Raw genomic sequence first — 17,504 nt, 5'->3', positions numbered from 1 at the left:
ATATTAGTTATAGCAACTGGATTGTATCTACATTTTGTTATTGGAAAGCTACACGTTTAGCAGCTGTCATGTTAATCTTTGATACAGCCGATCCCATTTGAAATTTCACAAGAGAAATTTTAGTTTCCAATTATAAAGTTGAATCTTTTACAACTTAGTTTTCCAACTGCACGTCAGCTTAAGCAAGCACTTATTCTGCAAAAACGTTTTGATTTTGTCCATGTGTAATATCAGTATTGCTAGTGTTAAGCTCGTGACACGCATAATTAGATCATTAAAGTTAAATGCAGGTTTCAGCAAAGTTGAGACCAGTCAACCCTGGTGAGAGAAGCAAGCACGGCAGAATTTCTAAATGGTGCTTATTTAGAAGTAAGCTTAACGTATATAAATTAGGATTCTTGTAATACGATTTTGTTCCATGAGGGAGACAAAAAAATTTTGTATCCATTTTCAAGCACTGCCAAAGTTCTGACTAATTATTTCATTTATATCTTGAATACATAATTAGTCCAGATATTCTGCAAAACGTATTTCAGTAATTGCATAATAAAACCAATGCAAAATTTACAAAGAAATTTGCATCCAGAATAATTTATAATAAAGCACCGTTTAACATTTGTGATCACTTTTACTAATAACTAAGGATTGGTAAACAGCATATTCTTTTGTTTTGACTCGCGTCCGTTGATATCTTATATGCTTTTATATATAGTGTTGTGGTTCTTGGTTGATTAACTGTGTCGGATATATACTCGAGAGTCAAAACAATGAAAAGAATATGCTGTTGTCATAGCCCTACTAATAAGAGGTTCCTTAGCTTTGAGTTTTGTTCTAATTAGTTGTAAATATATTTCACAAAGTCACCCACTTATTGTAGGTCGATTCAACTCTAATATTTCTTAATGCATAGCCGTATCATCCAATTTTACATGTGCAGCTACAAACATGTCAATTAGACAAACTTTATTTTTTACCATTGGAATAGTAAAATATTTTGTCTAATTGACATAGTTGTGAGCCAAGTCATGTTCAGTTCTTATTTAAATTTTTATATTAAGTTTGGAATAATTCAAACCTAGCAGAGTATCAAAATTGAAGACACTTAAGCAATTTGAAATTTTCAGTCTTTATTAAATTGTCTTTCAAACCTTGAGTGAAAAAGAAAGTAAACAAAAGAGGTTCAGATAGCTTTCTGATGGAGGGAGTAGTAAAAGGTTTAAGAAAAAGCCCCCAATTTGTGTTTTAAGTTATAAATATGTAATAACCCCAAATCAATTTCAGAAATAGTTGCATTATTTTGCAGGAATGTTGTTTGAAAAAGTTTTTGATTAGAGCAAGATAACAGAAAGCTGATCTCTCCCTCTTGTACATGCAACTCGGATCAAAGAAAGAATTGAGGCTAAATGACAAATTACAAAAGACAACTTTGGTAAATTATTTTTTCTTTTTATACAAATTTAAATGGTTACCTAAAACCGGCAGATCTTCAGCTGACTGCTACCCTCATCTACAAACATTTTGACTTGCAAAGTTTTTTTTTTTTTTGTATCTTGTCTGATACAGACGAGGAGGGAAGGGAAGATTTTTGACCAGTTGGAAATTGGCATTTTTTTATAATTAAATAGAGAAACAATTTGATATTATTTAGTGATTGAGGCTTGGGATGAAGTTGGAAGGGTGGGGGAAGAGAAAGAAAATGTTGATAGCAGCCAGACAAAGACTCGGAAAAAAAAAAGTTTTGAAGATGTGTACATGAAAACAACACCGTACATGACATGAATACTATATACACGTTGCACAAGTCTCTCAATCACTTGGCATTTTCAGCAAGAATTTAAAAAAAAAAAAGTTCATTTTTTTTTTTTTTTAAAGCTGAGCTGGACTTGCAAATTTAGTTAGAAATTGTTTCTCTTGAATTTGTTAAAAGTTCCAGAAGAATCCTATGAGATCTTAATCTTATAATTCATCTTTTTCTTCTGGTTCGCCACCCTGTGGTGGTGGTGGTTGTTCACCACCCTGTCCTTGATACAATTTACTCATAATAGGTTGTACAATTTCTTCGAGTTCCTTCTTTTTCGCTTTGTAGTCTTCACTTTCGGCATTTTGGTTCTCTTCCAGCCACTTAATTTTCTCCTCCACGGCTTTTTCGATCGTTTCTTTATCTTCTGTACTCAACTTGCCAGCCAACTTCTCCTTGTCTGCCAGCTGAGTTTTAAGGGAATAAGCGAAACCCTCAAGGTCATTACGAGATTCAACCTTCTCTTTTATCTTTTTGTCCTCGTCGGCATATTTTTCAGCGTCGGAAACCATCTTCTCGATCTCTTCAGGAGTGAGTCGATTCTGGTCATTCTGAATGACAATGTTGTTCTTATTTCCAGTGCCTTTATCTTCAGCAGTCACTTTGAGGATACCGTTCACATCAATTTCAAATGTGACTTCAATTTGAGGAACACCACGGGGAGCTGGGGGAATGCCAGTGAGATCAAATTTGCCCAACAAGTGATTGTCTTTAGTCATAGGACGCTCTCCTTCGAATACTTGGATCGTGACTGTTGGTTGGTTATCAGAGGCAGTGGAGAAGATTTGGGATTTCTTTGTAGGGATCACAGTGTTACGCAAAATCAGTTTAGTCATCACGCCGCCAACAGTTTCGATACCCATGGTCAAGGGGTTGACATCAAGCAATACCAATTCTCCAGTATCCTCTTCACCGCTAAGCACACCAGCTTGAACAGCAGCACCGTAAGCCACAGCTTCATCAGGGTTGATACCACGGTTTGGTTCCTGAAAGAATTTAAAATAAGGATTAGCTTCACCTCATTACAATAAAACCTAAAATCAATATATCTAAATGAATATAAATTTCTTGCACCAACAAAGGTAAAATGCTCTTTTAGGTTAATTCAACTTTACACAATGAAAGCACTGAGAAAGATATAAGTTAATTTGCATATTGGTTTTGAAAAAGGACTTTTTAGCAATTAACTAGCTCATTCTTTAATAAAAATGGCCTTTGTTCGGTGTTGAAACAGTGGATACCTTTGTAAGGATGGCTGTGCATGTAATTGAAGCAAGGATTGCTCAATTCCAACTAATCTCCTGAATTGGCATTGCCTGAATCCAATGGCAAGGAGATATCCAGGATGACTGGAAACAATGCCAAGATGGCAAAGAGCACCTTAACTTATTTAACAATTTGATCCAGTTCTAAATTTAAAGTCAATTTGTCATTTCACTTTTCTTCAATGTCACATTTAAAAAGAAATTTGATCAAAATGTAAAAGATTTTTTTTACAAAATTATGAAAGGTCTTTTCAATTAATGTTTCAAATGGCAAACTTTACAAAGCAACAAATCCAGTTAATAAAAATTTACTTGCCTTTCCATTGAAGTGGTCTTTAACCAATTGTTGGATCTTGGGAATTCTAGTAGAGCCACCAACAAGAACAATTTCATCAATATCTTCTTTTTTAAGGTCAGAATCTTCCAAGACTTTGGCAACTGGTTTCATTGTAGAACGGAACAAATCCTGAGGATAAACAAGAATTCTTTATTGAAATAGATTATTTGAAAGGATTATCTGCATCGTTTTGAATTCGCACAAGTCATGGGAAGTTTTTAATTCATACTTCAAAATCATTAGACAATCGAATTATGTATTCACAGAATTTAATTGAACAAGCACATCAAGAAGTTTTCAACACAAATCTCTAGATATATAAAGTGAGAACATGTGAGCACACTTCAACCTACATAATTAGATTTTTAATCTACCAACTTGAAATCTGGTATATACGATCTTCAAACATGTACAAAAACTTATGTTTTTATCAGGGAAAAGGCTGATAAAGGGTCAAAATTGAAAAATTTTTGACAGGGTTGTTGAATTTTTATTTGCTTTTTAACCGTTTCAAATTCACACAAGATTCATTGTTAAAAATAAAGTTTGAAAGCACTTTAAGATGTCAAACTGGTCTAATGGTTACTGTACTTGACACTTTTGGTTTAGATATCAGCTCTAGTATTAACACAACTGAAAGTCAAGATAACCATGTTAGATAAAAAGCTTGTAGTTCACCTTTCCTTCCTACCTCAGCGATACATTAGCACTTAGTGTCTTGCTAAAGTCTCCCATCTTCATCTGGGTACAATAAATTTACTGTTTGTTACTAAAATACCCATGTGACCACATCCCTACATTGGATGGTGATGTACAAATTTTCTATTATATATACACACATTTTATTTGTCCAGTTGTAAAAAAAAAGGAAAAAAAAAAGCTTATTACATATTTTAACTCCTGCAGATTTTGTATTTACGATTAATAGAGCCAATTCCTATTTTTGTACCTAATATAGTAGTGATTTTAAAAGTAAAAAAAAAAAAAAGATACGAGTGCCCATCAGTTGAATGAATCAAAAACATTCAGTGTTAGTCATTACCGTCTGAGCTATTGTCAGATGGATAAGTTATAAGTGAACAGACTTTATATAAATGTATACTAGCCCATGCATACAAAACCACATTAAGTTGACTTACACCTGCTAAGTTTTAATTTTGACCTCCTTAGGTAGCTATTTTTATTGACTAAAAGACTAAATAGAATTTGTTCTACATGCTTTAGACCAAAAATCAACAGGAGTTCGGTAGAATGTTTCTTAGACAATGTCACACACATACACAGCAAAATCCTGGTTCAGAGTACATTTTATAGCATGTTTGTATTAACTAGAACTCGTTTTGATAAAGACTATTTTGCATTTATAAAAGATCTATATTTCATCAATAGAGCTTAAAAAAAAAAAAAAAAAAAAAAAAAAAAAAATGAAGTAGACAATTAAGTAGTAATTTGTGTTTAAATAGAAGTTTAAATCGCAAATGACATCAATCAACAACCCTCTTATATAGTTGAGGGTTTCTATCAGGGTCTTCATTCTGCTTAGTTGAACGTAAACAAATATCGGAATAGTCCATTATAAACAAAAGGGGATAACACAAAGTTATTTAAACGATAGTGCCAAGAGAAAGACATGGGATGTATAGCAAACAAATCTAATCTTTGGATTTTTGTTTTATATTGAAGTGACTTTGCACACAATCCAAACAAGTTTAATCGAGCTATTAGGAGCCAAAAGGTTATAAATTGAATTGATCTTGGCTACCACCAGGATTTATATACAAGAAAAAGATCATTTGAATGTACCTACAGAAGGCTGGAGAGTACATCAGCCAAAACTTCATTTTTTTAAAGAAAAGCATACAAGTAGATAAAATGCATTCCAAATCAACAGTCACTTACCATGTTCAATTCTTCAAATTTAGCTCTGGTAATGGATTCAGAGAAGTCCTCTCCATCATACAAGGCTTCAATTTCGAGTCGGGCCTGATGTTGGGTAGACAATAATCTCTTGGCTTTCTCAACTTCTCGTCTCAGTTTCTGAATGGCACGATTGTCTTTTCGGAGATCCTTACCCTTCTTTTTCTTGTACAGCTTAATGAAATGTTCCATCACTCTTTGGTCAAAATCTTCACCACCTGAAAAAGAGAAAACAAAAATATACAAACATACAATAAGTCAGGTTTTGTAATTTGTCACGACAATGAGATTATTTGTCTATTCTATTTTTTCTCCTTATCTTTATGAACTTGTGGCAGAAAAACACGTTCACATTTAAGCAATCGTCTTCTGGATGTTCAAACAATAAGAAAATTTAATACTTTTACAAGAGTTATCCCAGTAAATCCATTCTTTCACCATGACTAATGTTTGTGCAAAATTTTAAAATCAAAGGTGTGGTTATTGAGAAAAGTGCAAACAAATGAGTAAATTACTAGGTCCAATCTCTGTCGGGGAACCAATAAGGTCAACGGGTATAAACTAGTTGCTGTAAGTTCCAACAACAGGTTCTGTTGCTTTATGCTTTTACCGAGGCCAAAATAAAGTGTTACACATGTGACTGCTATGATACCGCCCTTAGACATCAGCAAAGAAGTGATGATGGCTAAAGGGTTAACGACATGGACTGATAATGTAAATGTGCCAAGTTAGAATCCAGTTACAAACTTTCAATTCAGATGTTGGCAACCTTCATGTGGTCACTTCCATAAATACCCACTGTCTTTCTAGAGAATTCTAACTAATTTCTTTCTAGGGAAATGGATGCCAACAATTATCAGATTCCTTTTGAAATGAAGGATGCTCAACAATGACACTCGCCATCGGTGTATTATTTGTTCTATATGCTGGCACGTGTTCAATGGCTCTTGAAAATTGACCTATCAGGGAGGTGACAGTAATGGACAACCTGGGTGTGCCAAGTGTGAATCCAGTTCATTCCACAAACTTTCACATAGGGATGTCGCCAACCTCCATGTGGCCCCTCTAGGAAGAACTAGAAAGATATCAGGGAAACCAATGCCAACAATTATCCGATTCATACAAAATGAATGATCAGCAACATCAAACCAACGACTACATTATGAGTATCTGAGTACTAGGTAATTTAAAAAAATAAATTTTCTTATATTGATGAATTTTAATTAAAGTGCTAAAGAATGAAAGAAAAAAAAATCTTACCAAGATGAGTATCTCCATTTGTGGCCATCACCTCAAAGACACCATTGTCAATTGTCAGAAGAGATACATCAAAAGTGCCACCGCCCAAATCAAAGACCAAAATGTTTTTCTCTCCCTCACGCTTATCAAGACCGTAAGCAATGGCGGCAGCAGTTCTGAAAGAACAAAAAATATTCAGCTTTTAGGAGGAAAAAAAAAAAAAAAAAAAAAAAAAAAAAAAGTTTCAAGAGTGAAAAATAACAATTGCTACAAACGTTTTATATTCAAATTATATAACATAAAAATGTTTAGGGATAATTTTTAAATAGACTTCTACTCAATGATTGTGCAAAATTTATGGCTAGAATAGAGTCATCGTGTGACTAAAGCAATATTTTTATTACTTTATATAATTGAACACTAGTTCAGACAAACTGACTTATCTTGCATAAAGTACAGATAAAGTTTACATGAAAATGCTGTCACACTGGGGAAAAAAAAAAAAACATTTTGTAGGACTAAGCTGACAAACATGAATAGAATAATGAAATTTTCTAATGTTTGATCAGTGCTTGTACAGAATTTCCTATATGAAGGAAAATCTTTGATGTACATACCTGTGATAGAAAATATTGTACTAACAAAACTAAAAAACGTAAATTTATCAAGTAGTTTTATATAGAGTTCTCCCCCCTTATAATTCAGCCTGTTTTCAAGATGGCATTTGTCACTAAATTTTAGTTTCTTAAAACTACTTAATTTACATGATTTTTGGTGTACAATTTTTTTTTTTTTTTTTTAAATCACAAGGATGTAGATTTTTTCAGTTTTTAATATAAGGGAAATTCTGGACAACCATCATTTAAAGTGAAATTCATTTGAACAGTACTCAAAAGTTGACAGAAGGAACCATAATTTAAGCAATTAATTTTACTTTTATCAAATATTCCTATCATTGTAAACAGTGTGCTGCACTAAAATTATCTTTGTAAAAATAAAATCATAACTATTGAACACCTTATAATTTTCTGTTTTTTTTTTTTTTAGAAATGTGGGAGAGGGAGGCTCTTATATGGGAGGAAATTGGGTACCATATATTAAAACAAAGATTTCTGTTCAGAATTTACCTTATATCAAAAACAAATGTGCACACCCTTGATAATATTTCAAAAATTGCACAACAAAGTATTTTTATAAAGTAATTTTTAAGCAATTATGAGAATTCATAGGCACTATAAATCTCACAAGCTTTATAAAAAAAAAAAAAAAAAAAAAGGGGGGGGGGAGATGTGACAGAGGCTTCTGTTACTATAGAATTTGATTTTCTTGTATAAAAAAAAAATAAAAAAAAAATAAAAAATAAATAAAACTTGATTATGTTTATTTTATTTTTTATTTCGGACTATTAGTCTCATCTTTATTAGTTGTGGTTTGTTTGTTTTTATTGGTTTCACAACGTTTCGGCCAACTTCCTCTGGCCTTCGTCAGGTGGTAACCGCGACGGATAGGAACTTTGAATCTCCTAACTGCATTCTCAGCCATCACTGTCATTCGTAGTTGTCGTCGTCTCACCACATTTTTGACCAATTACCTCTGGCACGCTTTGGGTGGGATTGAAACCGCTATCTTCAGACAATGTTCATCTGGAACCGTAGAGATTCAACGCCTCTATCAACTGCGCCACGGGCCCCGAAGGGCGATCAAGGTTGGATTCTTTGATCTTATAAATCCACATTTATTTATTATCTGATCTTCCATAGTCGGGTCCGTACCGATTGGTTTTTTTTTTTTTATTTTGAGATGAGCATTTTTATTTTAAAAAAAAAAAAAAAAAAAAAAAAAAAAAAATTCCAATTAAGGAATAATATATATATACAAAACTTGATTAATTCAAGCGATTTTTGGAATATTTTCGTTTTATCAGCAGCATGTACATATTTGTTTTTAATATACAAGGAATTTTGGAGAAAAAAGAAAAAAGAAAAAAAAAAAATACTAACGGTTCATTAATAATCCTCATGACATTCAATCCAGCAATTAATCCAGCATCTTTTGTTGCTTGTCTCTGCGCATCATTGAAATAAGCTGGGACAGTGACAACAGCATTCTTAATATCCTTGCCCAAGTAAGCTTCAGCAATTTCTCTCATCTTACCCAAAACCATTGCAGAGATTTCCTCAGGGGCAAAAGTTTTCATTTCTCCACTGACCATCGCCTGCACGTATGGCTTGTTGTTCTTGTTGATCACTTTGAAAGGGTAGAATTTAATGTCATGTTGTACGGACTTATCATCCCAGGTGCGACCAATGAGACGCTTCACATCAAAGATGGTATTTTCAGGATTGCTGGTCAACTGGTTCTTAGCCGCATCTCCAATCAGACGTTCATTGTCACCTGTGAATGCGACATAGGAGGGAGTGATACGATTACCTTGGTCGTTGGCAATGATCTCAACTCTGCCATTTTTGAACACACCCACACTGGAAAAAAATAAAAATAAAATAAAAAGTTTTGTACAAAGATTAATTTTATTAGATATGAGAGAGAGATATTTTTAGATAGGAGATATAATTTTATTAGATATGAGAGAGATATGTCAATGAAGGCAGACGAACTCGACACCTGATGCGGTTAACACTATTGGAGCCAGTTCAACCCATACTGATAAGATATTCAATATTGATGATAGAGCTAAAATTGAAACTGCCAGCATGCTGTTGACTAAACTCATCTACAAAATTCAACCATATGTATAGCTAAAGTGAAAAAAGTAGAAGTCAACTATTGGAAATTTTATAAGATAAAAATTATTCTAAATTTTGGATAAACCAGAAATACAAAAATTTAATTTATATGCATATTATACTAAAGCTGAGCTAAGCAACATTTGCACTGCCAATCTTAATCTTTTCCTGTATATTTTAATCCAAACATTTTCAGGTTAAGTTATATTTGAAAGAAAAAAAACTATTTTAAAAATGCTTGATTTAATTGTAAATTGCAATGAACTTACCAAATGACTTCTAAGTGTAGGTCATTCTTCCTCCTGGTATCTTTTTTGACACCCCCTTCCCAAGACACACACTAGTATGCCATCTGGCACTGCCCGGTTGTAAGATATGCTCAAATATTTTAATTCCTGCAGATTATGTATTCATTATAGGAAATTCTCACATTTTGGGTGCCATCAGCTAGAATCAAAACAAAAACATACAACTCTCCATCCTCATTCCTTAACCTCTAAGCCACACCCATATGAATATATATTCACATATCCCCTTTTCAAAAGATTGAATTGCTTGATCAAAGACAAGATTCAAGCAGGGCTGCATGGTCCACAGAGTTACATATAACTCACCATTAACCATCAAAAGATGGCCGGTAACAGTCAGTTATAAACAAAGATCACATTAAAATCATAGTTCAAGAGAAGTTAAATCTGGATTTTGTCAGTTTTTAAATTTTACTCTGCATACACATAGGATGTCCATAAAGTCTTTACAAATGAAAAGCTGAACACAAGAAATCTTGACAAGGTCATTTTAAAGTTTTAACACATGATGTCCATACAAAATGCATATTCCAAAATTAAAACAAGTGTAATCACAATAGCTTAACTGGCTTCATAAGCTTTAAATTGTAGAAGTATGGATATTGTGTCTAAGAAATGTTGACAGTTATACAAGTGCAAAAACTCTGATCATTCTATCATAAGGCTCTATTGTATTGAGCATTATTGAAAAATTTCAAAATTGTATTTCAGTATATTGCTTACCAAGAGTAGGTGGTCCCAAGATCAATTCCGATAACGGTACCAACACTTTCCTTTTTCTTTGTGTCTTCATCTTTCTTCGTGCAACTGACCACTGTGGCCAGTGCCATTACAACCACAATCAACGCGCGAAAGTTGGATTTCTTCATCCTCTGAAAGGGAAGATGGAAAACAAATTGAAAGCTTTGTAACATGATTAAAGAGAAATTAGAATTTATGTCTCACAGCTTTTTCCTTTTTAACAGCTTTGCAAGGATTAATCTATTTCATTCTTTTAGATGTGCAAGATTGATTTCAGATGAAGTTTAAAGATTGGACCTTCTATCAAATCTATTTAAACCAAATTCAGTTATAAACAAAAACGATCACATTAAAGTCATAGTTCAAAATAAAATAGGAAAATTTATGGAATTTAAGGAATTTTTAGAAAAGAAAAAAAATTTACTCTTCAGAGTCAAACTCTGAACCATAAAGACCATGTGGAGTCTTCGTATTAAAAAAGGCAGGTATTCACGACACTGGCTTGACACGCATGTTATTTGAAGTTAAACTAAATTCAATTTTTGAACTAATTTTCTGTAACTTTGTGCACACTAATATTTTTTGCTATTATATTGAAAAGTTATTTTCAACTGAAATGGGCCTGTACAATGCACCCCCCCCCACCGTATTTTTCTTTTTCAGTGAATTATTACCAATGATTCATCAGTAATCTACCAAATCATTAAAAAATGCAGAAAAATTCATTTAGATGTGTGTGTGTGTGTGGGCGGGGGGGGGGTGCTCAATTTCTAGTAGGAGATCTTCCATATTGGGACCACTCGACATGAACACCTTAAAGGATTTTCCATTTATCAATTTAAGAGCAAGGATCTGATCTAGGATCAGTATCATTGCTCTTAGATTGATAAACGATACGAAATACATTGGATCTTTATTATCCAATGTATTTTGTATCGTTTTCACTGGTCGCCATGTTTGTTTAGGAAAAATAAAGAACTTTTTACCGCTAAGTAATTTTGAAAAGTTATATCAAACGGAGAAATCTCATGTAGTGCAGCTCTCCACCTCTCACTTCCATGTTTTAAGTGCTTTCTAAGTACGTTATTTAGAAAGCCATTCTTTACACGGAGGAAAAGAGGGTGGATCTTTCATGGTGTCAGTACATCTTAGGACACTTACCTCCCCTGTTTTACGTAACTCTTCACAACTGCAATCGGGCGAATGGCGAATGATGAAAATTATAAACTTGATTTAAAATTTTGTAACATTTTGGTGAGGATACGCAAGTTTATTGGGAAAAGCCATTTTCATGTGCTTTATAAATGTACAAGCAGTCAAGAAGCACCAAATTGAATCTTTAAAATTTGGGATGGTTTTCCGTAAACTTTAGTTATCGGTTTTAAGTACTGAGAGATGACGGTGGTCAAAACGACACTAACGATCTGGGCGCTCCAAGTTCGAATCCAGTTCGTTCGACGTTCCACAGAAAGTCACTTAGGATGCTGCCAACATTAATTGGTCCATACTGTAAGTACCTGATATCTTTCTAGAAATAATTCACTAGAAAAATATTAGGGAAAACTAAACAGTAGAATCTTCCTACCGTATCATTTTCTAAAATTAGAATTTTTACTTTACTCCCGACGAGGAGGGAGACATCGAAAACTAGAGACACCAAGGGTGTAAAATGTTGAAAAATATTGTTAAATCGCGATTTAAACTGTCAGTCAAGTACCAAAACTTGTTGGCAAAAATTCAAATTAATCAATTAGAACCTTCATGAAATCTAACAAGTCTAGAACTTTAAAGAAAATCTCTTAAACAGACACTGGGGAATCAAAGACACCCGGCCCTCCTCCGATCACCAGCAACCATATGACACGTAAGCCATTTTATTTTTCTCACACGGTTTTTGATGTGGGGAAAATTCCCAAAATTTGATTAAAGGATGTTTTGGATTAGGACAAAAATAAAATTTGCACCAGTCTCGAAGGATGAAAACAAAGGACAAAAGGTGACGTAACATCAGAACATTCTGTTCCTAGCACCAAAGCCAACAATCAAGGAGCGTTTTGTCAAGCAACCATCATTTGAGGAGGAGGGGGGGGGAAGCTTTAATTGCTCTAAAGCCAAGTTATAATTAATTGAAACTAATTGTCGAAGGTAGCCATCCGTTTTTCTAGCTCTTCTGATTCTATGGTAATTTTCAATCACTAATATTTCTTGTGAACATTCAGAGTCAAAGTTACACCATTAACGATTACTAAACTACCATCTTGCATTCATTAACCCCTATTCTTGAGTAGTCTTCGGGACTCGATAAGCGGTGATCGTGACTTCCGTGTAATCAAAATTGTGTGGCAAAAAAAAAAAAAAATCTTTAAATTGTTATGGCTTAATCGTGCTTTTTTTCATTACAATTTTTCATGTTTAAGAAGGATTTGCTTGTTATTTTTGCATTTGATTTCGACATTGTCGAACAAAAATGTCGAAAGAGATGATCTCAAAATTGTCAACAGAAATATATGGGTGGGGGGGGGACAGATTCTTTGTATTTTAAGGTTTCTAAGTAACCAGAAGTTTTGTTTTTACAGTGTTCCGATGAAAAGCTGTAGTTCTTGAATAAAATTAAAGTTTTGATTACTTTTGGAGCCAAATACAATAGCATTAATAATGGTAAAATATTGCGTGTTTTTGACCTAAAAGATTAAAGTCAAGAAAAATGAAATTATTGAAAAAAATTTAAATGACGTGGCACAAGTTTTGTCGACACTTCAGAATAGAGACCGCATCGTTAAAATTTTAACATGAAGTGTTCGATAACCACATTCAGAAAGAGTATCGAAATAAAAGTGGAAATGAACGAGCGTCACCCCCTCTAATTTTTTCTTTAATTTTTTTCAGTGATTATTGATTGGACTAATAAACCAGATATAATATATATAAACTCAAGTCATTATTCCGACATTTGACGGAGAGGGGGGGGGGCTCACTTTTTAGTTACAAACTTATAGTAAATCGAGCCCCCCCCATTTCATAAACACGGAATGTAATTATGCCCCCCCCCTTTTGGTACTTGGACTTTTGTTACCGACACCGTGGTGAAATAACGTTATTTCAACAGCCATTCTTCACATGGGGAGGGCATTTTGTAAATCTGTTTTCATTTAACAATTCAAGATTTAGGTCTACCGAAATATAAGCGAAATCGACATATTTGTTACCTTTGTCCTTTAATTGCCACCTGGACTTAAGGTTAGTTAGGGGCACGTATTTTAGTGAAGAGTTAAACTTGGTTTGAAAAATTTCAAATAAAAAATAAAATTTTAATCAGTCAGGTAGATAACTGAGCTCCTTTAGTTTAAATTAAAATGTGTGGGTCTGTATTCTTAAAGCTCGATTTTAAGTCATTTTATTTTATGGCCACGTCGCTATTACCTTCAATGTTAACATGGACAGAGTGCAACCGAAATTAACTACGTTAAAAGGCAGGAGGATGTAGAATAGGCGTCACGAAGTCCGCAGCAAAAACAAGGTTTTGTTATTCTCAAATCATTATATTCTTCATAATGGATCCGTTTCTTCAGGATTCATCGTCGAATAGCTTTCGTCCTTGATAAGTAGGGATTTAAGGAAGAGAGGGCAGTTACACCGGATTAAAGTCAGTGCAACTTAAGTACCCCTCCCTCGTTGCATAAGTTGAAATGTCAATTTAAGATTTTTCAACTGTCAAGAAATCGCCATAGCGACTTTAACCGTGACCATCGTCATATTACGGTAGCCACGCTTTAACGGCACATAAAGTTGGAAAAGTGGTTTTGAATCCTTTAAACTGGCGAACGGAAATTAAATCCGGCTTTCAGATTTGTGTTACTTTAGGTTGGCAAAAGTTTCCGACCGCGCCTCTATTCTAAAATAGAACCAAAAGACTGGGCAATTGTAGAAAAGGAAAGCGTGTTAAAAAAGTTACATGGCATTTATTCACGGGTTATATCTAACGCGTGAATATATTGACTAAAATGATTTAAAACGGTCCACCCACCAGCCACCATATCTCCGTAGTGTCACTCAGACTCAGGGTTAAAAAGTAATGTGGTTTATAAATATACAAATCTGGAATTTTAAATTAAACTTTAAATAAAACGGCTTTAAGGAAAAAGCAAGTGTCAAAGTTTTATTTGTAATAGAAAAATCATTTTAAATTTAAAGATTTAAGAACGTAAACAAGTCGGTATGCACTTATTGATCCGTGCTGAAATAACATTTAAAAAGCCATTCTTAACATGGGGAGGGTTTTTTGTACCTATTCTGTACTTTAACATTACAAAGAAGAAAAAAAAAAAAAAAAAAAAACGTGGAAATACGATTAAAAAAAAATAGCGCGGATCAGTAAGTGCATTAGCACAGCTTTAAAGCATTTTGAAAAATCAAAATGACATTTTCTAGAAAGAAAAAAAAAATTTGAAAACGATAGAAATTAAAAATCGTTGCACACCAAAATTTAAAAAATGTGATCGGTAATAACCGGTTAAAAAAAAAAAAAGTCATGTTTTTTTAAAGTACAGTTTCCAGCAAAACTAATATAGATCAAATTATTTGAAGACCAAGAACATTAATCGAATATAAAACTTTAAAGTTGAAAAAGAAAACAGATAAGAAAAAGACATTTTGAAATATTTTCCACTTACCTGGGTTTTGTGATTGTTAAAAAACAACAAATTCACACTGGAAAGTTGATATAATCACTACAAATGATATAATCCAGATATATTTATGGGATTACGTGATTATTTATCTCCTATAGATGAAGCCTAAAAGGCCGTATTTTTTTTACTTTTTAAATGCAAAGAGAATCAGTATTTGTGGTTACGAGTTGATAATAATTGCTTTGGCTTTAGAATTGAAATGTTGTGCTAGCGGCGAAGCGGTCGCCTTTAAGAGTTGAACGTTGTGCGTCGTGTTCGAATCTGATTGGTCGGTTTAGAGATTCTTGGCGCGCTCTGATTGGTCAATCCGTGTGCATCGTGTTGCCTCTCGAAACCAACACGTATCTTCCCGTATGACGTCATCACAGATGGGATTCCCTTCTTCTTTCGCCAGTCTCCCTTAGTATCATTTTTGTTTTTTTAAAATAACTCCCAAACATAAACAAATATGAATCAAGAATGAAATAAAATCATGATGAAATCGACTTCAATGTTTTCACTATCGACGTTGATGAAAACGTAAACAAAAGATCGTAAAATGTTGGTAGGAATTTCATCAGAACATGACAATACCGGCACAGACTTGAAGTCGGTAGTTGAGTCAATTAATGGAAGAAAGGGGGGGGGGTAATTTTAGAATCCTTAAAGGAATATTTTAAATAATAATAATAAAATATACCTATTTATTAACAATATATATAAAAAATAAATTATTAAAAATATAGTTTTATTAAGGTTAAATTAACTTAGTTTTATATATATTTCCTTTCGTCAACAACAAAAAACACAAACAACAAACATTTGACAATTTAGGACCAACATGAAACGCGTGAATAGAAAAAAAATGTATATTTCAATAAATAAATGGAAATACAATTGCATTATTCGTTTTGTTATTAATTCTTTTACTCGATTTTTCAAAATTGTTTTTAAATGTAGCATTTGAAAGCAAAAGAAAACTAAGGATAAAACAACAACGAATGATGAATGAAATGCCAATATGAATGAATGAATTGACAAGTTAAACTTGACAGTTGGTCAGCGCTTCTTGGTTGTACTTTAAAAAGTAATAAGACACTCGCAACCCGTTTGGTTAATATTTGTAACCGCAGGTATAGATGGTCGATCGAATTAATATATAGTGTAATTTGAAATAAAATATTGTCCTGTACACAAGCACAACGCTACTCTAAAATACTCGTCCCAGAATGAGTTTCTTTAACAGAATAATTTTGTGACACTTTGTCTCCTTACTAAGATTAAAACCAAGATATAATGCTAATAAACTTTATGTCTAGAATCATTCTTCCGATTTTGATCAAAATCTATTACATGATTTTGATTCTGGAAAAATATCTAAAATTTTAAGCTTAAGCTTAAGGGGTATTAATAAGAAATTGAAATTCAGAGAAGTTTACTTCATTGGCGTCTAATCCCTTAGATCCAATGCAAATCTGAGTATTCATTAAATTATTATTATTATTATTATTATTATTATTATTATTATTATTATTATTAATTATTATTATTATTATTATTAATTATTATTAATTATTATTATTATTATTATTAATTAAAAGTTGTGCTCATATTGTACGATCTAAAATCTTCCAACATATTCCAAGGAAATCGAAACTTGAGGATTATTTCTTAACTGAGGTTTAAAACCTATCGATAAAACTTCACAAAACTTGGGGGCATCTGCATTTTCACACCTTTTTAAACCTTTTTTCATAAAACTAAATTAAACTAAATATAACCCACATTACCCATTCTTATGCCTAGTAAGTGTATTCCAAACTTCATAATGATCGGTTAATTAGTTTAGGAATGAATCCTTTACATACAAATATACAAACATGCACATACCTAAATTTAGACGTATATTTAGAAGAATGCCTGTCCCAGGATGGGTAAAATTAATTCTGCAAACAACAATTTTGCATCACTTCTATGTCCTTTTATCTAAGACTAGTGGGGAGGGGAGGGGGTCGCCTGGACTTGTTCGATCGTAAAATGCGCTTAAATATGATATTATAATTGTCCAGATTTCGTATATATTATTGTAGAGTCGTGATTTTAAAAGTAGAAAAAATATATATTTGAGTGCCAGCAGCTAGAATCGAAACTGAAAGCAAAACTAGCATTCAAAGCTGGTGACGTTACCACTGTACTAACGTGACACATATATGAACTGATTAAAAATAAGCTAAGATTAATATACAAAATGTATAATGAATTTTCAATTTTGACCTATTTTTGACCCCTTAAAAACTGTTTTAATTGGCTAAAAGCCCATAAAAGAATGGTCCATAAAAAATCCAATCATTTGAGGCCTCCCTAGTGCCACTCTGCGACTTTTAGTTTCGGGAGAGATAGAGTTTGAAGATATGGAAACAGACAGACATAGTGGGTTTTATAAATTAGATTAAAATAGAATCGTTATTCTAATTGTGATCACAAGTGA

The 17,504-nt window shown here is 33.0% G+C and overlaps 1 protein-coding gene across 1 annotated transcript; it reads right to left on the bottom strand.

Moving 5' to 3' along the window:
* Window positions 1-1,110: 1,110 nt before the first annotated feature.
* On the bottom strand, window positions 1,111-15,642 carry LOC145254759 (endoplasmic reticulum chaperone BiP-like). Its single transcript, XM_080113509.1, has 7 exons — window positions 15,020-15,642; window positions 10,332-10,480; window positions 8,557-9,036; window positions 6,578-6,732; window positions 5,300-5,535; window positions 3,380-3,529; window positions 1,111-2,784 (listed from the first exon to the last, which is right to left on the bottom strand). The coding sequence occupies exons 2-7, from the start codon at window positions 10,475-10,477 to the stop codon at window positions 1,957-1,959; spliced, it is 1,995 nt and encodes a 664-aa protein (XP_079969635.1). The 5' UTR covers window positions 10,478-10,480; window positions 15,020-15,642; the 3' UTR covers window positions 1,111-1,956.
* Between the last annotated feature and the right edge of the window lie 1,862 nt (window positions 15,643-17,504).

Source organism: Euprymna scolopes, chromosome 30, assembly GCF_053919585.1.
Source record: "Euprymna scolopes isolate OS-2025 chromosome 30, ASM5391958v1, whole genome shotgun sequence".
Classification (NCBI taxonomy): domain Eukaryota; kingdom Metazoa; phylum Mollusca; class Cephalopoda; order Sepiida; family Sepiolidae; genus Euprymna; species Euprymna scolopes.
The sequence above is the reverse complement of the archived record's forward strand: the minus strand, read 5'-3'. Positions and strand labels throughout refer to the sequence as shown.

Bases quoted from the DNA above. Each gene is read 5' to 3' on its own strand.
- LOC145254759 (XM_080113509.1), bottom strand. From the start codon at position 10,477: ATGAAGAAATCCAACTTTCGCGCGTTGATTGTGGTTGTAATGGCACTG. The intron at 6,733-8,556 runs GTTAGTATTTTT...TTGTTCTTTCAG, and splicing joins ATGAGGATTATTAATGAACC to AACTGCTGCCGCCATTGCTT. The intron at 2,785-3,379 runs GCAAGTAAATTT...AAATTCTTTCAG, and splicing joins AAGACCACTTCAATGGAAAG to GAACCAAACCGTGGTATCAA.